Source organism: Lolium perenne, chromosome 1 (assembly GCF_019359855.2).
Source record: "Lolium perenne isolate Kyuss_39 chromosome 1, Kyuss_2.0, whole genome shotgun sequence".
Lineage (NCBI taxonomy): Eukaryota > Viridiplantae > Streptophyta > Magnoliopsida > Poales > Poaceae > Lolium > Lolium perenne.
Window position 1 is genome coordinate 247088446 of NC_067244.2, and position 22911 is coordinate 247111356.

The 22911-nt window shown below is 45.3% G+C and overlaps 1 protein-coding gene across 1 annotated transcript; it reads right to left on the bottom strand.

Moving 5' to 3' along the window:
• Positions 1-5833: 5833 nt before the first annotated feature.
• LOC127339464 (uncharacterized) lies at positions 5834-14576 on the bottom strand. The gene is made up of 9 exons (XM_051365318.2): positions 14420-14576; positions 14197-14320; positions 12198-12326; positions 11702-12124; positions 11568-11631; positions 11282-11421; positions 10867-11178; positions 10149-10562; positions 5834-8892 (listed from the first exon to the last, which is right to left on the bottom strand). Exons 1-9 carry the CDS (start codon positions 14437-14439, stop codon positions 6091-6093), a joined length of 4428 nt encoding a protein of 1475 aa, XP_051221278.1. The 5' UTR covers positions 14440-14576; the 3' UTR covers positions 5834-6090.
• Positions 14577-22911: the final 8335 nt, after the last annotated feature.

Consider the following 22911-nt stretch of genomic DNA (forward strand, 5'->3'; position numbering starts at 1 on the left):
ACAACCTTGGTTTCCTTCCAGGTGTTTGCTTGTATCGGTTGAGGGCAATTTCAAAGTGTCGCCAGACTCCATATTAGTACCGACTGATATGTTTTCATCTTGTGAAGAGCAATTCAGTTTCTCGGTGCTTTGTGAAGATAAGCAGTTATTTTGTACTAGGCATTGTAGAACATTTATGAGCAGACCTTGCACTTTGGAAGAAATTGAGTCTGTTTCATTAACAGCGAAGTCTTGAAACATTGAGGAGATACTGTCTTTAACCTGCTTTGAAAATAGACAACAGAAAAAATGTAAGTGCATCAACAACATAACAACTAAAGTAAAAAAACATGACAAAGAGAACTGGAAGAAAAGTGGAACAAAAGAGTAAGTAACCTTTTCACTCAAAGTGCACTGCTGAAAAGAATCGAGAGACAATCTGAAACTCTCAATATTGAAGCCACTGTTAGCAGCAGTGTCTGATGCTGCTTGTCCATAACATGTATCCTTAATATCCTTTATCTGTTTTAACAAAAAAAAGAAGGTAATAATAGGTTAATTTACTGTCCAACAGCAGTAACTGAAGATCATCTTCGCAGACAAACAAAAATGACCACACAAAAAGAAAATGATGTATCTCACAGTATAGAAATAATTACTTACTTCCAGCTTGCCATAAAAGTTGTCGTCATCCATGTCCAACTTGATATATTCTTTGATCATATCTCCTTTCCACACTGATATTCTTGGGAGGGAAGAATGAATTTGGACTGATCCAAAGTCTAAGAAATCAAGATAGCGAACCTGAAGAAAGCAAACTTACTTATGTTACAAAACAAATAGAAGAACTGAAAAATGAAGAAATTAAAGATAAAATAGTACAAGTTCAAGTTAAGAGACTAACCGCAATGTAGTAGTTGCATACAGCTAAGGTTGATGTAGAGTTCTGGTACTTCTTGATATACCATAAATTCCATTCTTGAAAGAATTTAGCCCAATTGTAGCTCTTGATGTTTTCAATATTGATAAGGGCACCAAGATAAGCTGTGCTTGGTTTTGTACTTGAGGTTGGGCAGTAAAAGGATGAAAGAGCTACAATCATGAAGCACCTTAAGAACTCAACCTTCTCTTGCCCTTTCTTTATCTTGTCACGGAAGAACTTGATTGTTGGCATTTCTGATAATCCAAAATACTGCAGGAATTCAGCTGTTGTGATCTTGGACACATTAGGGACAGGAACTCCTATAGCTGGAACACCAAGGACATGGGCAAAAGATTCTGAACTGATAGGAATAAACTTCTGTTGAAAAGCAAATCCTTCGTTCTTTATGTCGACATGATCGGCTAGCCATTGAACAAAAGACCATGGAACAGTACCACTAGTGAGATCTAGTATGGAACCAAAATCTATGTCCCTTAGATACTGTTTCTGGTTTTCATCCAATTCTTGCAATTTCTGAACCAGTGAACTAACATTGCATCTACTTTTAGCTGATACAACATCTTTGTCAACAAGATGTCTTCCTTGCCTTCTATCTCGAACAATTTTCTAATAATAAGAAAAACAGGACACAAAAACCTATAAGATCAAATCATCCAGATGAATCTAAAAACAAGAAATGTACTGTGATGAAAAAAGGTTTAGTATATATTGAGAACTCACCGTTCTCTTTTGTTTCTGAATGTTGCTAGGTTTGCGTTTACGTTTCAGACTTCTTTTTATCTGGACAAAGATTTATTAACATGAGCAAATACATTACTGTTCCCCTCAATTAACATCAACAAAAAAAAGAGTACCCATACTTACAATTGAACTAACCGCCTCCAGGACAATTGTTTCTTCTTCGGAATTACAGAAATCCTGACAAAGCCAAAAATAAAAGAATATAGAAAGTCATGAGCAAATAAACAAAAGGCAGAGACACAAAAAGCAGAGTTCAGAAATTGATGACACTAAGCACTTGTTTACCTCCTCACTCTTTATCGAGTTATGGTTTTTCTGCGGAAAATCTCTGTCGTTCATATTGATGACACTAAGCACTTGTTCCGTAGATTTTTCCATTGGTCTAGTCAAAAAATGAAAAAGTAAAATGCAAGTTAGGGCACAAATCTAAGAGAGACAAAAGGATAACACACCAGAACATATAAACATACATAGTTTCAAGCATACTGAAAAGACCACACAGATATAAGAGGAGAAAATTTCACAGTTCATAGCTAAGCTTGCGAAATTTATAACTACAGTAAAAAAGGCCTTTATCAAAAGTACAAAGTTGGTTACTCAAAAAAAGCCAACCAAATACAATGTAGATTCAGAAGTGCATTGCAGAACAAAACTAAAAATTAAATCAGAACATCCACTGGACTCCACCAACTATATTGACTAATACTCTTTAGAATTGTAGCAAAAGGCAAACATAGCAGTACATAAAAAATTCATGCAAGACATAAAAGAAACATTTGCTAGTTCACTACTCGTGGAAAAACACTACTGTAAAAATGTCTAAGGCTGCTATCTACATGTTGTCCTACAACTTCGTATCAGACAACATTTTCATTGTCATATTACTCGGCGACAAAAAATCATGAGTACCGAAACATTTCATATGAAAATTCTAACATAATTGCTAGAAATGCATATCATATGTTCAAGGAATCCATACATAATTGCTAGTAAAAAAATTAGTGTAAAGCAGTAGTACACATTCAGATTATCTCGATCACGGTCATTATGTACTTCTATATTTGCTTCAAATGGTTATGATTTGGTCACACGTACATATGAAAACACCCTCACTAGCTAACAACAAACTTTGCATTGGTAGTGAAAAGCAAAAACAAGATATAGGGAGATGACAGTAAAATTGAAACAGGACAAACAGGACAAAATCATCAAAAAATACTTAAGATTATCTACAAACAAGGGACAGCAGCAAGCAATTGACATCAAGTAGTGAACTGATTAAGAGAGGAAGCCCATCTACAGATGTCCATACGCTGCAACTTACCTCAACAATAGCCTAGCTCAAATCAAACACTAAAAAACGGCGCACAGTATTTGAATCAGGCAACCCTAACACGCGAGGGCATTCAAAATTCGCCGAACATACACGAAGACATAGAATCAACACAAGCAAAATTAAGAACACACAACAGATTTTCGTAACATAAAACTGCAGAAATAGGAGAATAGGATAGTTGATTCGAGAAAAACCTGGTGAAATTGGGCCTGCTGCTGACGCACGGGGACGACGCGCGGGCTCCTCGACCTCCTTGAGATCTACTACACCAGCAGAGCGAGGACGACGACGGAGGCGAGCTCGCCGACCGCCTTGAAACCTCCGCTTCGGAGAGGAACTCTCCAAGGCTAGGCGACGACGACGGCGGCGGTGAACTCGCCGACCACCTCGCGGGCTCGTTCCCCTCTCCCGGCGAGGACGACGACGGAGGCGAGCTCGCCGACCGCCTTGAAACCTCCGCTTCGGAGAGGAACTCTCCAAGGCTCGGCGACGACGACGGCGGCGAGCGCTCGGCGACGACGACGGCGGCGGCGAACTCGCCGACCACCTCGCGGGCTCGTTCCCCTCTCTCTCGAAGAAATGAAACGACGATAGGCAAACGGACAGATAAGGAGAAAAATGTTGGATAATTAGGCACAATTTCCATGATTAATTCCAGAATATAAAGCATGATGACAACAACTACTAACATGTGAAACTCGAACATACTAGATGCATTAATCAACATGAGTAGCAGCAGCACAAACAGTAAAGCATCCATCGCTAAACAGATCGAGATATGTCGCACGTACCGATCTGGTGGAGGTGGCGGTGGAGGTGTAGCAGATGATGTTGCAGCAGTAACGTTGTTGATGACAACGTTGTTGACGACAGGGACGACGGGTCGAAGTAGACGGCGTTGAAGACGACGGTAGGCAGCACCGCCCGACTTGGACGGAAGGCGACCCGTGATGAAGAGCTTGAGCAGTCGCGCAGAGCGTTTCCCAAAAACCTAATTCGCCCTCTCCCGTACAGGATCGCAAGGACGAGTGGTTCCGGAGACCTGCTCTCCCGATCGCCGATGCACGTCGGCGCGCGGGATGGAGTAGGCTACGATGGCGGCGCAAGCAGAGAGAGGTGGAAACCCTAACTCGTGTATTAGATGTGTTTCTGCGGTAGCCGGGCAGGAGATTATATAGGCACAGGAAACTCTAGGCAACGTGGGCCACGCCCACGTCGCACGAACGTTTTGAGTCGGTTACAGATAGCCCACGATCCGGGAGCGACCCGAACCGACTAACTGCGACGCGTCCGTCTAGGACTCTGTTCGTTTTCCTGAGCTGCAAAAAGTAAGGAAAGTCTCGGCTCGAGGCTCAATCCACTCACCACGAGCGCGGCGCGCGTGTCGAGTCGAGTCGAGACGAGACGAGCGAGGAGGAGGAGGAGCGTGCGCGTGTAGCACTCCTTTTCTCACTCACTTACTAGCATGGAAAAAAATAGCGCGCTATTCCAACGCTAATAGCACGCTATAGCATATTTGGAGAGCCGACGCTATGCTATTTCGGCGCTATAGCGTGCTATTAACGCTAATAGCGTATTTTTAGATCCACGCTATTTTGTTATAGCGCGCTATTTTTTTCCTTGCTTACTAGTGGTGGAACAACCCACCTTATAAGGTGGTCTAACTTCCTCCCAACTTTCCATGTGGGACTAAACTTCCCACCTCTTGCCACTCCCTAGTGAGCTGCCACCAACTTGGGCTCAAACTCACAAGGCTGCCACTAAGTGGGCTTTGAGATTTATAGGGAAAATCTGAAATCTAGTATGGGCCACCAAATGTGGGCCCAATATTTCAAAAAAAGACACGGGCCAAAATAAACGGGTAACGGGCAAAACAGCAACGCACAGACAAACGGGTGCACGAATCTCAAAGAAAAATCGAAAGGCTAAAAAAATCGACTGAGAACTGGACTTTTCTCAGGCGACTGAGAAATAGCAAAACCTGGAGCTGTCGTGCCCGTGTTTCGTTATCGTGATGGTAATGAAATTCGATCCTTGGAGGATCGCTTGCAAAAAAAAAGTTCCAATAAGCTTCAGGATCAGCATCCGGCAGGTCTCGGCCTGTCGTTCATCGAACTCCTTGGAAGAAGTGTCCAGTTCGCCAAGCCTGGGGATCCTATTCCGCAGCAGCTCTCCTCTCCTCTTGCTCAACAACAGCGCGTTTCGAGCCAGCAGCGCTGAAACAGCATCCTTGGAGAGTAGTAGAGTACCTTCCACTGATATTGGTATCCTTCTCCAAAGATCCTGCACGCCTGGCCGCACTTTTCCCTGGAAACATAGATCATTTCGCAATTTCCATAAGCCCAAAGAGTAGCGGCGCAAACCAGATTAACCACTGCATTATTCTTATTAATCAACCACCAACGTGCCACTGACTCAAAATCAGATCCAACACAAACACCCACAAATGACTGGCCACAGAAGTTTTAAAAGCTAAATGTTGGACCCTTACAATTCACTGGACATGCCGGAGGTGATGATACAGGCAAAATTGCTAAGAAACGCATATCCCAGAAAAAGAACAGGGGCATATTAATTTCAAGGAATTGGTGATAGAAACCCACAGAAAATACGAACTGTGACTTGTGAACCGATTCTTGCCCACCTGTTTTTTCTCTTCTGCAGTATACATGCATTTAACTTTCACAGTAAACAAGCGTGTAAACATCAGCCAGGAATAACATGGAGGGAATCAGATTAATTTCATGATAGAAACCCAACTGGGCTAGTTGCCTCTGAGTAGCAGAATAACAACGAGGTAATCTTAAACCACATAGCAGCACAGAAAACAGAACTGCAAATCAAGAATCGAACCTTGCCTGACCTGTTTTCTTCTTCTTTCTACATGCATGTAAACAAGCGTTTTGCAAGATAAACATCCACCAGGAAAGAGGAAACATGGAGATTTCTATGGTATACATGCATTTAACTTTCACTGCGAACAAGGGGTGTTTTGCCTCATAAACACCCATCAGGAAACAGAACTATCTCTTAGTCTACATGTAAAACCCTCCGCTATATTCATAATCTCGCGACGAAGCTGTAGAACCTGCTAAGAGCTGGTGGTAGAAACCATTTCATACTCTCTCGCCCTCCTGGCCCTTGAACAGAGGAAGAAGGCGCCCCCAAGCCGCTGCTGAAAGAACAGGAGCGCAGCCAACAGCACCCCTCCGAGAGGTATGACGATGTCCCAAGCGAGGCTGAAGAGGTCGTCGTGAGCGCTCGCGTACATGAAGGAAGGCCTCAGGCTGGGCACGAAGTGTCGGGTCCGGAACACGTCGTACACGTGGGGCAGCGCACGGATCAAAGTGCTTCCGATGTAGAATCCTGGGGAGAGGGCTCTGACCTTGGAGGCTGAGAACACGTTCAGGATGACCTGGGGCAGCAAGAACCCGTCGAGCAGTAGGCCGCCGTAGGAGACGAGGTCCTCCCAGAAGGCGTGCGGCGGCGGCCTCATGCGAGACACACGCCCCCTTAACATTCTCCCGTTATGGCTGGGTCTCATGTGGACAATCAAAGCTACAACTCCCCCTATGATGTACAGCGGCAAGCATATCCAGAGCACTTTCCTCTCGGCAGCCCATGTCTCAAGTTTGTTTCCATCCACAGACCGTGCCGACCATGCCAACTGAAGGAGGCGCAGCTGCAGCAGAAATGTTATCATGGTGATGATCCGCACCATGACTTCATTCATCTCGAGCCAACCGCCGCCTGAGAACGGAACGGTCTGTTTGTTGTTGTTCTTGAAAAGAGCCTCGAAGTTGAGCACAAGTGGGGTCATGTAACCCAATGCGAGGACAACAAGCATAGTGATCGACATGGCTGGGAGCGCTTCAGGTACCTTCTTGACATGGAACAACTGCACAACAATGAAGACGCACGATAGTGTCATCGAGATCAGAGCCATGGTGCTTTCCAAGTCCATTCTCCAAATTGATTCTTCCACCTGGTCAATGTACATCCCATATGAAGCAATCTCCAGCGTTTCAAAGAAAAGAGGGTCAGTCTTCTCCCTCAAGCTTCTAACCTTCCCCTGGACATGCTGTGCCACTTTTGAGTCCAAACTAGCAAACTGTGCGGTGACCAGAATCTTACAATCTGACGAGACATTAATCCCACGACACGCGATCATGCACAGGGAGCCTGTCTCGGTGTCATAAACACCTTCCGCTGCGATATGTTGACGTTGAAATGACTCTATTGACCAATTCCCAACGTAGCGGATATCATAGCTGACATTGAGTAGCCCCTGCTTCCTTTCCGCCACAGCAGGACGAGAGAAAGTGCCACTGTCAACCATTACAGAATTCCCATCGTACAGCATCGATCCAATTGTGATCGGCGATGCGTATCCAGAACCACCTCCCTGCTTCAAGTAGAAGCGAAACGCCAAGTCCAGGTATGTATTACTATCCGGAAACTTCCCCTTCCTCTTCTTGGTGAGGCTAGAGTCCTTGTAATAGTACTGCTTTGCCTCATCAACCTTGGTGTAGTTGTACTTGAGGCCAGCGAAACTGTTGCCCCTCAACTGTGGAGCAAGTGGGTTCGAATAACCGACGATCGCGTCCTCGGTTTTCAAGCTCGTGTTCCAGACCATCCCCGCGGAGAAGCTTCGCTCCTGGATCGACCACACTGCCGGGAACCAGAAGCTCATCCCGATGCCGCACTCGCCCACCGCAACCTCGGCACGGGATGGCCCTGCACTCTCGACGTGACACCCTTTCAGACAGAGCCGGTTCGCCTTCCGGTCCCAGAACCCCTCCGCCACGACCGCCTTCTCGGCGACCATGAAGTAATACCTGGAGAAGTCCGACTGGTTGGAGAACACCACGTAGGCGCGGACGGCGCCGTCGGCGGCGCACTGTACCCGGTTGACGAACATGTACCTCTGGCGAATGCCAAGCGAGGAGGAGGCGGTGCCGTTGCTGTGGTGTAGGGTGAAGCCGGTTTTGAGGAGGGATTTGATGTTGGCGCAGGAGAAGGTCCTGCCGTCGAACGGCTGGAGCGCGTTGGCTGGTGGCTGCGGGCAGGAGGCGGCCTCGGCGTAGGCGTAGCCGTCCTCGGCGTAGGCGAGGAGGGCGACGGGGTCGAGGATGGGGGAGGGGGTGGTGGGCTCGAGGCGGCCGGTGACGAAGGGGCGGGTGAGGTTGGCGGCGGGGGCGGGGAAGCGGAGGCGGAGCACGGCGGGGAGGGGCGCCACGGGGGCGCCGTCGGCGGCGCGGCCCGCGCCCGTGCCGACCATGCAGAGGTAGCCGGTGGCTGTGGAGTAGTAGCCGTCGAGGTCGAAGCTGAGGGCGCCGCGGCGGCCGAAGAAGCGCGGGAGGCGGGGCCGGTTGTGGGAGCGGGCGGGGTCGTGCTGGAAGAGGAAGCGGCCGGCGCGGGTGAGGTTGGGGCCGCGGCGGCCACCGGAGAGGGAGAGCGTGGCGGCGACGTGGAGGAGGGAGGGGTCGGCGGTGCGGAGGGCGGAGGTGGGGAGGAGGGAGAAGGTGCGCGGGATGAAGGAGGCGTCCGGGCCGAAGAGGCGGTCCCCGCCGCCGGAGAAGTAGCCGGTGGGGAGCTGCAGGGCGTGGGCGGGGGCGGAGGAGCCGTCGTCGCCGTCGAGGAGGTCCGGCGCGTGGCCCGGGGCGGCGCAGTGGGCGGTGTAGAGCGGGCCGGCGGCCGCGGCGGCGGCGGGGATCAGGAGCAGGGCCAGGAGGAGGAGGAGGCGGCGGTGGGGGTAGGGGCGCGGTGGCGCCATCGGGGACTGAGAATTGAGATCTCCTCTCCCCTCTGGTTTGGTGTTTGGGACGGAGATGGTGGAGACGACCCTTGGGCTTGAGTGCTTGACTCTACTGTACGATTTGTGGGGTTTAAGCTGCCCATGATTGTGACTGATTGATTTTACTTTACTGTTGCTCATTTTTAGATTTGGTTTTGCCAAGTTATTATTTCTGGGTCCGATGAGCTGGACCTTGTTAATTAGGCTTAAAATAGGTATATCATGTGTGTAAAGCTTCTAAAAAGATGAACAATTGAAGTTCAGATGATGGAGTTTTGTTGAGCTGTGTATTTACTGGTCTTAGTGGTAGATGAGGAGCATTTCTGTCATTTTTCATTTATTGCGTGTACTGGCTTCTGTTTGTGTGTCCAGTGGGGCTGGTGGTAGATGGAAATTTTCCCTCTTCATTTCTATTTTATCTAAGTGATGATCATCTTTCATGTTGGTGTGTTTGTGCTTGGTGATACTGACTTTTTTTTACATGGCAATGACTTTTGTTGGATTAGATATAGGACTAGTTATCCGCGATCTTTCATGGTTTAACCAGTGAGAAAAATTGCTTAAATCTTGCCTATTGTCAACTGTCAAGTGTTCTTGGCTTTTCAGATAATCAGATAAATGAAAAGAGAAAGAATGACTTCGTCAGCGCTAAGTCTACTGCTACCCATAAAAGATAGATGAATTTGTTTTCTTTTTTGTGGATTTGTCTCGGCAAAGGTTGCTCCAGGAATGGTGCCTACTGCCTAGTTGTTCAGAAATAATCTGCTTAACAAGGACTTGCCGTCTTCACAGTGTCAGCCAGCTACTGATAGATCCCAAAAGGTAACACTGAATTGCATTAAAGTTGTCAACGAAACTTCACCTGCCGGCCACTGGCCCTCAAATACATAGGACAATTCAGATTTCAGACTGGAAGAGACGCCCTCGGGGTCTCGGACGGATCAATGTTCGAACAATCCAAAGCAGATCACACCAAACCGGAGACCCACATACCAAAGAAGAAAATTCGGCTGAGATCACATCAACGCGCGAGGTAGGGATAAACTGACAAATTCCATCAGATATACAATTAGGCCTCCACGGTGACATCAACAGGTGTGGCAGGGATAGTCGGGTTTGATAGATTATGTAAAATCCGTTCACCCTGCCTGCTAAATATATGTACATGCACTACTTACAGAAAAGAACAATCAGATCTTCTCAGCACATGCATCGTTGATCCTGCCTACTACCCGACCTGAGACACAAGTTGCTCCAGGATCGCCTCCGATGGCCAGAATTATTGCTACCGTTTCGGCTGGCCGCAAGGCTATCACTTAGTACACAGCCTCAGGGTGACCGCAAGGCTATCACTTACTATATAGCCTCAGGGTGGCGTCTATCCGCGCTGCTCTGGCTGCGGAGGTGGAGTCCCCCCACGCTGCTCTGGAGGTGGAGGTGGAGCTGGAAGCAGAGGCGGAGGCGGACGCAGCATCCACCTGCGCTGCTCTAGAGCTGGAGGCGGAGGCGGCAACAGGTTTCATGTTCTCCGGTAGGAACTTGTCGCGGTCTGCTCCCTTCACAGCTAACTCCTTCAGCAATTCGTCAAACAGTCTCTTCAGCGACGTCTTGAACCTAAGCGAGCAGCTCTTGTCACCCTCATCGACATCCTGCACTCCGTTCCCAGCAAGACATCCGACCTGGGCGCCATCAAGATAAGCTTTGCAGGCTACGAGGACGGTGCGCCCGTACTTGCGGAAATGGCCAGCGATAAAATCCTCAAAATGCTGCAGAAAGCGCATCCACGTTAAGGTTCCAGGATTCAACCAAATTGCCGAAAGTAGTTTCATCATACAAAGGATTACCTCTGTTCCCAAATATAAGAAGTTTTGTCAGTTCAATTTTAGCTACCAAAACGTATTATATTTAGAAACGGAGGTACTACTTCATAAATAAGATAGATGTCCCCAGATCTATCACAATCCATGCAGGTATTCAGAGAGAAATGGTTAACTTGGTTCACAGAAAATATTAGTAATGTAAAGGAAACAACTTTTATGGTGACTAGGATGAGCAGAGAAATATCCGTACCTTTGGTGGATTTCGAAGAGAATACAACATTGTCCTGCAGGACAGCAAGAAGGTATCTTCATTATACGATTGGGACCTCCTCTCCCCATTAGGTGTGTTAGCTGAACTAGCATAACCAGGCTCGTTGAAATAAGGTTTAGCATTCAAAACTAAAGCCTGGATGGAGACCAGAACCTGGAGCATGGTTGAATTGGATGGATTCCATTTCTCACATCCACTACCAGACCAGGTGTTTAAGAGGCTAAGGCACACCTTCCCACAAGCATACAAGTTTGGATTAAGCCGCAACCCACCAGAACGGTAGTTAACAAGCTGCACAGAATAAAACCATCAGTGTAAGGTGCTGAAAAGCAAACTGGAGCAAGAACAGCAATCATTCATGGAAGATTGGAGATGAAAGTCAAAAACATCTTACCGGAGGTGTACTTGGATATTGAGGAGGGAAGTAAATGTCAAAGAAAAAGAGTCCATCATGGTAAGGAGTGCCTGCTGGTCCCATTATGACAGCTCTAAGAAGGTCCATTCTATCCTCATATGCCCTCACGAATATAGTATCTATTATATTTGGAGAAAAGCAAATCAAAATCATAACAGTGTCTTCTGACAACAGGAGGAAATTTCATAAAGATACTGAGCGGAAAAGATGGTACCAAGAGGTAGTTCATAAAAAAGATTGAGTGTGAGAAGCAAGAGCTAACTACCTGGCAAATCTTTTTCTAGGACTTTCCACTCACGCTGAATACGCTTCGCCCAGTCTTTTGATGGCTGTTGACAGGACAAACTTAGTACTGCTATAAGATGGCAAAGGATAAACAGGGCATGACAAAACAATTACCTTCTTCACTGAGTGAACCATCCTTAACTCTGGTTTCGAATAATAATGATCAGTATGACCATTAACAGTATCAAATGACTTAAATGTGTTGTATTTTTCATCAACCTTATCATCCAAGATTGAAACTGGTTTGGTATTATTTGACAACTCAGCGGCGGTCTTCTGCATCCATGGTAAAGGAGCCCCAACATCAAACTTGCCAAATAAGTTGAATTTGTCCTCAAAAGGTAGAGGATCATAATCATAGTCAGTGTACTCATCTTCCTCATAAGAATAGTCTTCCTCAAATTCATCGAAACTGTAGTCATCAAAATCAGGAAAAACTGTGCTTTCGACAAGCTTTTTCACACCGCCCACAATGGCAGTACCTTTTGAAGCATAGGTGCTTGGTCCGGCAATGTCATTAGCCACAGTAGTCTGGAACTGTTCCCATAGAAAAGCATCTGTCAGAGTATGCAAGGAAACTGTTTGAAAGCAAAGACATGAGAGGATTTACCTTCACATGATTTGGCCATTCCAGAGGATATCCAGCTGCGTGTTTATTCTTTTCAACTGGTGCTTTCTCACCAATGATCACAACTCCATCAGGATCATCATCAATTTCAATTACTTCATGAGGAACGACCTATTAATTCCCATTGGAGAAAGATGATATTAATTTCGCGTAAGAAAATTCAAGAATGTCGTTATATAGCCCAGTAGCATTTTAGCAAAAAGATGCAACACAGATTTGCTACCCACGTAGCTAGCTGTGCATAGCCTACCAGCCGTTGGATCTGCGGAGCATGTGGATGCTATCTTTTGGATAGAAGGCTTCAGCCGTTAGCTCAGACTAACGCTATCTATGCAGCGATCGCTTGCAAGCAATAATTTGTTGTACTCCGTATCCTTTTTAGCTGCTACAATTTATGTGCATGGGTGGCAAAAGGCTCTGGCTATGATAATGTGGTACTCGTATCCTTTTTTAGCTGTTACAATTTATTTGCATGGGTGACAAAAGGTTTTGGCTTTGACAAGGTGGTACTCCGTATCCTTTTTCAGCCGTTAGTACAATTTATTTGCATGGGTGACAAAAGGAATTTGGCGGGAATTTTTCTATGTGGGGCCTCTCGATCACGTAAGTCGTTAAAAAAGTGTGTCCGTTTAAACATGAGTCTATCTCTTCCAGGCGTTTTGTAAATTATGTCATCCATGAGGTTAGCCATATAATATACGGACGTACCGGCGAAGACTCAGAGAATGCAACATGGACCCTTTCTTGTTCTTTTGAATTTGGCGTACGTCAACAAAGTGTCGTTTCTGCATGGGGCACGTGAGGCAAACAACTACTATAGCTGACTTTCTCATTGCTTTAGCTATCACGTATTCAATTGTTGCATGCACGCAGTTGATTGATCTGGGCTCAACAAACTAGCTAGCTAGCTCATTTGCACGTACGTACACATTTGAGACCTTTGGCAGATCATAGTGCTGCTTGCAGGTTAGATCGATGAAGCAGAAAGAAAAGGCAACTGGGCGACATGCGAGGTAGGAAGAAAAGTATAGTTAATGAAACCTTTTGTGTGGTTGTCGGATTACATCTACTTAAAAAAGCGTCTGGCACTCTGGCCAGCCACCTCCATATGAAAACATCATGCAGAGAAGAGACTGCGCATGGTAAAAAATTCTAATGGGTAATGGTCGTCGGGGAGGCGTGCTCTTGGTGTGCTGCCCATGTTGCCAACTCACAGTTAGACCACCCCCTCCGTTTGCGCTCTATATCATAAAACATGCAAATCAACGGTTAGGGCGACGTGCGTAGCTATGCCCGTGGGTAGCTGGCTATTTTGCATATATGAAATACCAAGTCTGGCTAAACACATAGTATAATAGAGAAGAATAACAGCGGTGAATGTCATGCAACTATGAACCAAACAAAATGGTTCCTGCTGTCGTAGTTTAGGTTCCGTGGTCAACAAAACAGAGAATAGTAACATATAAGGTGTTCACATGCTCCGAGATTACCACGTAAAATGTTTTGAAAGAACAGTATGTCAAAACAATGGCATTTCGCAAAAATACAACACTAAAGATTGTATGAGACAGCAAGGACATAGTGGGTTATTTAGTGTCAAGATCGGAGGTGAAGAGCGCAATACGTGCAACATGATTAAGTAGTTAGAAGTTAGAACTATTTACACAAAGAGAGCACAATGGGGCACAATCCCTTAAGATGTGAGCCCGTGAACTACACTTCAGATACGCACAAGAAGATCAAAGAATTCATGAACCTAACATATCAAAACCAGATAGGATAACTAACAAATGGACGACACCACACACAATTTCCACCTAAACTGCTTGGCACCCATAGCTAAGGGGCTAACACAGAAAAAAAAAGTCAGAACAACATAACGAGCCACCGCACCTATCTCCGAACACAATCACAGATCATCGACACACAAGCCCGATGTTCAATTCCGAAATAGATAGTTCCAATTCCAAGAACAATATACCTGGCTCCGCTTCCTCTTCTGGTGGCTGGAGCCCCACCCGCCGGCGGCGGCGACGGCGGCCGGCGACAGCTCTACCACGTCGGGATCGTCTAACGAGGAGCTCCCCGCGTACAGGTAACTCCTCCTGCGGGATCAGAACCAAAATTAGCGAGAACTGCCAAGATAGGGGGGGAAGAGGGCGTCCCGATCGGATCGGCGGCGGGGGAGGGGAGGGGGAACTCACTTGGAGGGGTGGGTCGCCATCGGTGGCGCCACCAATGCGATCGCCGGGCGCCGCGGCGGCGGTAGCCGTTAGGGTTCCGGCGATGCGGGCGGCGCTGGGAGAGGAGGGGTTTGAGAGGAGTGGCGACTGCGGGGAGAGAAATCCGTTTATAATGACGACGAAATGTATGGGTATGTTTGGTTTGTGCCCAAGATTACCCCACCAATATTTTGGTTGAGCTATTTTCTGCCCATAAGTTGGCCAACATTGGCTAAAAAATTGAACTAGAATTGGTAGTGGAGCATTGGCAAGCCAAAAAATTGGCAACTATCCAAACAACAACCAATCTTTTGGTCATGACCAAAAAATTGGCAGGGTATGATTTGGTAGCAACCCAAACACACCCTATATGTTTCCGTGCGGAAAATAAGAAGAAATAGAAACAGGTGTGCACTGCGCAGGAATTTTTTGGTCTTTTTGGGGCCCATTTAGAAATGGGATTGCAAATGAGGCCTCGAGAAAGTGCTCACTCACATCTGCCAAGTTCTTATTGAAAAGGTTCATGCATCTACCACGGTGTAAAAGCATCTTCAATCTATATTTGCCATGATGCCAAAGACCAAAAAGTTGTTTTTGTAGAGAACGTGTGCGTGCTTTATTAGTCGCTAGGACAAAATGTCAATACAAATAGTTTCCCAGATACAGGCAAACCACACCACACCACCGACTAGACAAAGCAACCTCACTACAACGAGCAAGTTCTCACTGAACACAAAGTGAACGAAGCAGCTAGGTTCTTGATAACTTGAAACAACCGACCCACAGAATGGAGCGACCCAAAACCACTGAGTTGATGCGCTGGACGATGGAAAAGCAATCGGTGGCAAGAGACAATCTATCGAGGCCTTACTGCTAAGCAAAAGTAAGTGCCCTTCGCACCACCATTACTTCAGCTAGCTCAGGGATGATGGCCTCCTCGTAAGCATTGCTGCAAGCAGCTACACATTCACCATTGTGGCCTCGGATCACCACTCCCGCAACCATGCAACGAGAAGAAGTAAAGAGAGCAGCATCAACATTAATCAAGACCATACCTGCCGGTGGTGAAACCCATAGAAGTGATGAAGAGGGTTCACCTATGTGGTTAGACTTGGTCTTGAACACGTACTCAATGAGCATATCAATATAACCTTTAATGTGTGTGGCCATACTTGAGGGATGAACCATCATATTTTTGTTCCCTGAGCTTGTTACTTACATCCCAAATGTGTCAACATGTCACAGCTAAAACCATAACTTAGAGGTCGCCTCCCCTGGCTAGATAATCGTCTTAGGAGAGGTGAAACACTTGCGGTTCAAGTGAATATCATAGTAGCTCTTAACCTTCGACCATACCTCACGTGCATATGGGAAAAACAGAAGAGCATCCTCAATGATTCCTTCCATGGAGCAGTGCATGTATTCTGTAGGTGCCGGGATGTGGAGTCGCTCCAGCTACACTCCCGAGGGCAAACAATCATGTGAGAAGCGCTAAAGTGTAATCCTCGTCTAGCCTGGCGCCTTGATGGCCCATAGTTTCTTCCATGAGAGCGCTTTGGTATAGGCATGACGACGCGTAGAGCACGTTGCTACCTATATGGTAATGCCGGGTCACCTAAAGTCTTTACATGCTCATACAATATGTTGGCTATAAGTCGTCTACAAATATAGGTGTAGCACTAAATGCTTACATATGGAGAAGGTAGATAATAAATAATTACTAGGGAGAAATAACCACTTCCTAAAACCCTCATAATAGCTACATCCAGACAAAAACCCTCATAATAGCTACATCCAGACACTTGCTTTTTGTTTAGTGTGGTATAGTCGTTTAGTTGGGTTGTACTTCATTCTCTTTCTTCCCTTATCTCTTATGAGGCTTTTGCTAACATGAAATAAACTATAGCCAGTTAACTTATTGTATCTTACCTTTTTTTTGGTGCGTCTGCCGGTCTTACCTTGTAGTATTTTTAGTACATAATCCGTATCTGGACTTAATTGACTTTGTAAGAATAAAAGTTGTCATGCAATGGATGCATTTGCCAAATATGCACCAAATGCATTTTGTACTCACTCGCCCTTCGTAAATGCACTTCTTACAACCATAAATCAGTATTAATAGAAGGTCAAATGGTCAAGCAAATTAAATAGACAAAAATCACTTTTTGGTGAAAAGTCCATCGATTTATTCACAATCCTTGGCAACAATATAAGAAATACTAAAAGTCATAAAAACTATAATTAGATCCTTGAGCCACCTAGCGACGACTACATGCACTCGAGCGAGCCGAAGGCTCGCCTCCTCGCCCCTCCCTCACTTGAGCCGGGCATCATATATAGTAGAGTTTGATGTGCTATACAGATGAGAAGTCGCCGTGCTAAGGCCACAAAGGACGAGCACACAAGATCATCAACCGTTGCCGATGAAGAGAAGCGTAGATCAATAGGAACACCAACCAAAACCAGTAAGATGCGTCGGAGACACACCTCCACACGCCCTCCAACGATGATAGATACACACTTATTAATAGTTATGGCGTATTTAGAATCTTGTTGATTTTGTCGATTTTAAAAAGTTCCAAAAAATAAAGTTTAAACATTTGGTTTTCCAAAAGGTATTCACAAAAGTGTGCTTCAACTAGCCCTGTCTGCTTGCGGGGCATCAAAATATTCTATTGCCAATGGAGAGACTTCCAGAACTTGTGGAAAAACTTAATAAGTTTGATAGCGTTGATAAACACTCTTTTCCCAAGAACATGTTTAAGTAACTCTAGAATGGGTGAGTGTATACGAGTGTATGTAAGCGTCTGCGTCTATACTGCGTTTCTAAAAAACTCTAAGAGCATCTCTAACAGTTAGTGTAAAAATGCAAACTGTAAAACGCGAGTTCGAGCCACTCAACTCATGTTCGTGGTCGCAAAATTGTTGGCACGGAACGGAGCCTGCAAACCGAATCCAGCAGCACCAGCAGGGTTTTTTTTCATAGATTTCATATGCAAAATGATAAAACACAAACATAGAATACATACAACAACCCGAGCATAAATAATCAAATGATAGTTTTGAGCACACAATAATCATCTAGATTATTACAACAATGTCTTGCCGACATGTGTGAGTATTGTGTACATGACTCGGCCTGGTCGGCCTGACCCAAACTATCAAAAAATTTGAGCCTAGCCCGGCCCGACCATGCCTCCGGGCCTAGTGTTATTTTTTGGCCCGGCGGCTAGGCTTGCGATTTTTGTGAATTGGTGAAGAGGCTCGACCTGAGGCCCATCAGACTTTCCGTCTGCCAGAACGGGCATGGGCTGATTTTTCAGCCTGACTGTCGTGACATGCTGAGTCATGGGCTGTAGCCTCGGGGGCTACTCCCATCGGGAAGGCTGGTCGCGTACCCGATGAAACTTAAGGAGTCAAATTGAGTATATTTTGAGTTACGATATAACTCTTCATATACTACCATCGGGAAGTTAAGATAATAAGTCATCATATGACTCGAATAAATATGTCATTCCAACAGCCGAAAAAGGCACTCGACAATATATTCTCAGAGCGTGTCCGTCGCGAATAAATCTTTGAATGTCGTGATACTTTACGAAGGTAAGACCCCAGGATCCGTCCTGCGTGGTGTGGTATCGCACACGAATGCGCTCTGCTACTTTTTCCGTATCAACAGATACGAAGAAAAATCCTAACGGACGTGTTAGATACCCGATAAAATATCACCGGAGTTCGGCATCTGGTAAGACCTTAAGCGGCACATGTCGAATTACGCCAGTATATCGGGGTCTGATCGGTTCGTTGCATGGAAAACAAAAAAATTCTACCGTGAACATGAACAAAAACCAAGATCTAATCTAGGAAGAAGTAAGATCTAATCTACCAAGATCGAAACTAAGGTACCTGGGGTTTACTGAAGGCCCATGACTTGAAGAATACAAAGCCCGGAAGCCTAATTAAGTGTTGATATGGAAAGATAGAGTTGTATTAGGAATAAAAGACTTGTAACTAATACGAGACGAACTCAAAGAGTCTCTCGTTGTTTGTAACTTGTATATCACGAAACTCTCGGCTCCGCCTCCTATATAAGGGGGAGTCGAGGGAGAAAGAAATGATCGATTCATTGTCAACACAACCCTAGATTTTGAGCAGTCGAGTACTTTTCCGGTTGAAACCCTCGAGATCTACTTGCCCTCTATTTTCCACGAAACCCTAGTCTACAACTTGTAGGCATTGACAAGTTAATACCTTGTCACCTGGGCCTAGATTTTCCGAGTAGGGCTTTGTTCAGCCTGACCCGTCCTGAGTGGCAAGGTATACTTACAATGGCTGGCATTTATTTCTATCTTATGCATCTTATTTTTTCATCAACAAAAAATACCATTCAATAACTTCTAGAAAGTAGGGCAGGAAAAACGAACATGTAGAGGTGAGTTTAGCTTATATGAACATGATGCATTTAAAATTTGTGCGTATAAAATAGTATTCTCTTCGTCCGAAAAGTAGATCGCAAATTTGTCTAAATTCTGATGTATCTGTACAATATTTAGTGTATAAATTTATCCAAATTTCCTAAATTTACGACATCCATTTTGAAGCGAACGGAGTTGATAACTACACATCTTTAAGATTTCACTTTCCTCGATTTGTATTTCAGTAAAAGCTAATTAAGCATTGTACGCATAAAAATCAATGTCACAACTATTTATACTTAACTAAGGTTTATTCTCTCGCGCGCGCTTTAGATAATCACGTACAATGTGAGTATTGTTCTTTCCAACTTCATTTACATGGTTAGGTGACCAAAAATTTCCTCATTGCCTCATAATCATGCCACAAGAGCAATTTTTGTTGTTTAGTTTATGAGCAACATCGAATATTCACTATGAAAATTTATAAATATTTCATTGGCTTAATATCATTGCAAAGCTACGGTTTGGAAAACCGTTCAAACACAATTATGAACCTTTTGTTCTATTTCACGAACGGATGATTCTAACCCACCTCACATGACGAAACTATGTTCTCGTTACCATCAAACAACTCTATATTGTCAAATTATGTGTTCCAACCTATTAAGTCTCTCTGCCTAAGCTTTGCCTCAAGCTCGTATAGTTTGATAGAGAGCAAATATATAAGCATTGTATTTAAATAACTCGCATAAATCAGCGCACAACATGTCAAAACAAACGCTAGGCTTCATTTCTCCAAAATTACAAAAAAAAAGACAAATTGAAGAGAGAAACCCTTTCAAGGATGGTAAAATTCGGGTAGCAGAAATTTGCAAATTTTAGAAGACAAAGTGATCTCGACAATTTAGGAGAAAGGTAATTCCATCATGGTCATAATTGGTGTATATATGCAAAAAAAACACTATGTTTGAAGGAATCAGAGCTCCAATATCATGGTACTAAATGATTAGAAGCAAAATAACACAAGCTAATTGCAAAAAAAGACTTGCATCATGCTAACGAAAAACGTTCTACATGCATACCTGACAAGGGATTAACTTATCAGTGCCTACGTATTGTAGACTAGGGTTTTAGTCGGAAGTAGAGGGCAAGTAGATCTCGAAGGTTCAGCCGAAAAGTACTCGACGGTTATGAAAACTAGGGTTGCGTGAAACAATGAGTCGATCCTCTCTTTGTCCCTCGACTCCCCCTTATATAGGAGGCGGATCCAAGTTTAGGAGGTGCTCGGCAAGTTCCCTGGGTACTCCTGGCATGTCAGCTGGACACCATGCGAAGATTTTTCAGTGCTCACGGAGGAACTCGACGTACGCGCTTTCCTATGCGAGGTCCATGTCTGTTGCAATGGACGTCGTTTTCTTTGGATCTGTCGGGTGAATCTGCACCTCCTTAGAATCCTTGGTGGTGTTAAATGTTGGCTCCCTGAGTGGCCTTCCTACATCTGGCAACATATCATAATCAGTTGTTAGCCTTGACGCCATATATTCTGCTTGCATCCCGAAGGTTTCTGACAGTCGATGAAAATCCTTGTCGCATTTATCAGCTAACGCAAAACTTTCTTTGACAGTAATCGGTCCCTTAGGTCCAGGTAACCTCCACAACAGGTACGTGTAGTGTGGTACTGCCATAAACCTGGCATATGCTGGTCGTCCCAACAAGGCGTGATATTGCGACGGGAAATCCACAACTTCGAACTCCAGCCTTTCTATTCTGTAATTTTCTCGGGTTCCAAACTGAACGTCGAGATTGATCTTCCCCAGCGGATAACTTGGCTTCTCTGGCGTGATGCCATGGAAACGTGTGTTCGTAGGTTTTAGGTTTGCCAGGGATATGTTCATCTTCCTTAGTGTATCTGCATACATAAGGTTTAGACTGCTGCCTCCATCTATGAATACTCGAGATACGTCGAATCCTGCGATCACCGCTGGTAAGATAAGTGTTGACTGCCCTGGTCGAGGAACTTGCTGCGGGTGATCCGCTATTGTGAAGCCAATGTCCTGTCCCGACCAATTTAGATACTCAATCGTTGGTGGAGGCATCTTCTCTGCCATGAACACTTGACACGAGATTATTTTCTGAGCCCTGTTAGACGGCCTAGCTTTCTGAATCATCGAGACCGCGCTGTTGGAGTTGGGGTCGATATATGGAGGTGGGTGTGGTGCTGCCGCTATTCTGAGCTGGTGCCGATTTTAGTCCGTAATTGCGGGAGGAGGTGGCAGGTGGATCTCACTCCTAGGCCCCTGGGGGTTTCTATTTGTTGCTTGATCATTGGCTTGCCCTGCAAACCTCAACATTGCTTGAAAATTTTGACAGTCCTTCTGCAGATGTCCTGACTGCCTCTTCCCATTATTGTCGAGATAGAAATGCATCTGACATGGCCCGTTCATCATATCCTCGGGAGATACATATGGTCTCTGGAACCTTGGTCCACTATTTTGCATGTTATTCCGGGAGTCATCTCTATTGTCACCTCGCTGCTCGCTACTTCTTTGATATTCATCTCTATTGTTTCCTCCAGTGCTTCCTCGAAAACCAACCGATATTTGGCCAGGAGCATCATAACTCGAGAACTGCCGAGGAAATCGTCGTCTATTTTGAAAATTTCGACCGCGGTCCTCCTCCGGTGACCTATGTTGCTTATTGTGAACAACATCTTCTCCATCTGCCCACCTGTTTGCTATCTCCATTAATGCTGATACTGTCCTCGGGTTGGTTCTCCCCAAGTCTTCGACAAAATCTCCTCGTCGAATTCCTGCCACGAACGCATCTATTGCTCTCTCGTCAGATATGTTTGATACGTCTCCGACGTATCGATAATTTCTTATGTTCCATGCCACATTATTGATGATATCTACATGTTTTATGCACACTTTATGTCATATTCGTGCATTTTCTGGAACTAACCTATTAACAAGATGCCGAAGTGCGATTCTTGTTTTCTGCTGTTTTTGGTTTCAGAAATCCTAGTAAGGAAATATTCTCGGAATTGGATGAAATCAACGCCCAGGGTCCTATTTTGCCACGAAGCTTCCAGAAGACCGGAGAGTCAACGAAGTGGGGCCACGAGGCAGCCAGGAGGGTGGCCGGCGCGGCCCCACCCTTGGCCACGCCGACCTGTCTACTGGGCCCCTCGCGACGCCCCCTGACCTACCCTTCCGCCTACAAATAGCCTTCGTCGCGAAACCCCCAGTACCGAGAGCCACGATACGGAAAACCTTCCAGAGACGCCGCCGCCGCCAATCCCATCTCGGGGGATTCAGGAGATCGCCTCCGGCACCCTGCCGGAGAGGGGAATTGATGTCTACGTTCCCCCTCCTTTCCTGTAGACAGTGTTGGGCCTCCAAGAGCAGAGGTTTGTAGAACAGCAGCAAGTTTTCCCTTAAGTGGATCACACAAGGTTTATCGAACTCAGGGAGGAAGAGGTCAAAGATATCCCTCTCATGCAACCCTGCAACCACAAAGCAAGAAGTCTCTTGTGTCCCCAACACACCTAATAGGTGCACTAGTTCGGCGAAGAGATAGTGAAATACAGGTGGTATAAATAAGTATGAGCAGTAGCAACGGTGCCAGAAAATAGCTTGCGGGCATGTAGTTGATGGTGGTAGTATTGCAGCAGTAGTAACGCAGTAAAACAGTAAACAAGCAGCGATAGCAGTATTTAGGAACAAGGCCTAGGGATTACACTTTCACTAGTGGACACTCTCAACATTGATCACATAACAGCAGATAAATGCATACTCTACACTCTTGTTGGATGATGAACGCATTGCGTAGGATTACACGAACCCTCAATGCCGGAGTTAACAAGCTCCACAATTTGTTCATATTTAAGTAACCTTATAGTGTAAGATAGATCAAAAGACTAAACCAAGTACTAACATAGCATGCACACTGTCACCTTCATGCATATGTAGGAGGAATAGATCACATCAATATTATCATAGCAATAGTTAACTTCGCAATCTACAAGAGATCATGATCATAGCATAAACCAAGTACTAA

What these genes read in the sequence shown, in the direction of transcription:
- LOC127339464 (XM_051365318.2), bottom strand. Translation starts at nt 14,439, where the DNA reads ATGGCGACCCACCCCTCCAA. An exon ending in AGAAGAGGAAGCGGAGCCAG is followed by an intron (nt 12,327 to 14,196) that starts GTATATTGTTCT and finishes GGGAATTAATAG; the next exon opens with GTCGTTCCTCATGAAGTAAT. An exon ending in AATGGCCAAATCATGTGAAG is followed by an intron (nt 12,125 to 12,197) that starts GTAAATCCTCTC and finishes CTATGGGAACAG; the next exon opens with TTCCAGACTACTGTGGCTAA.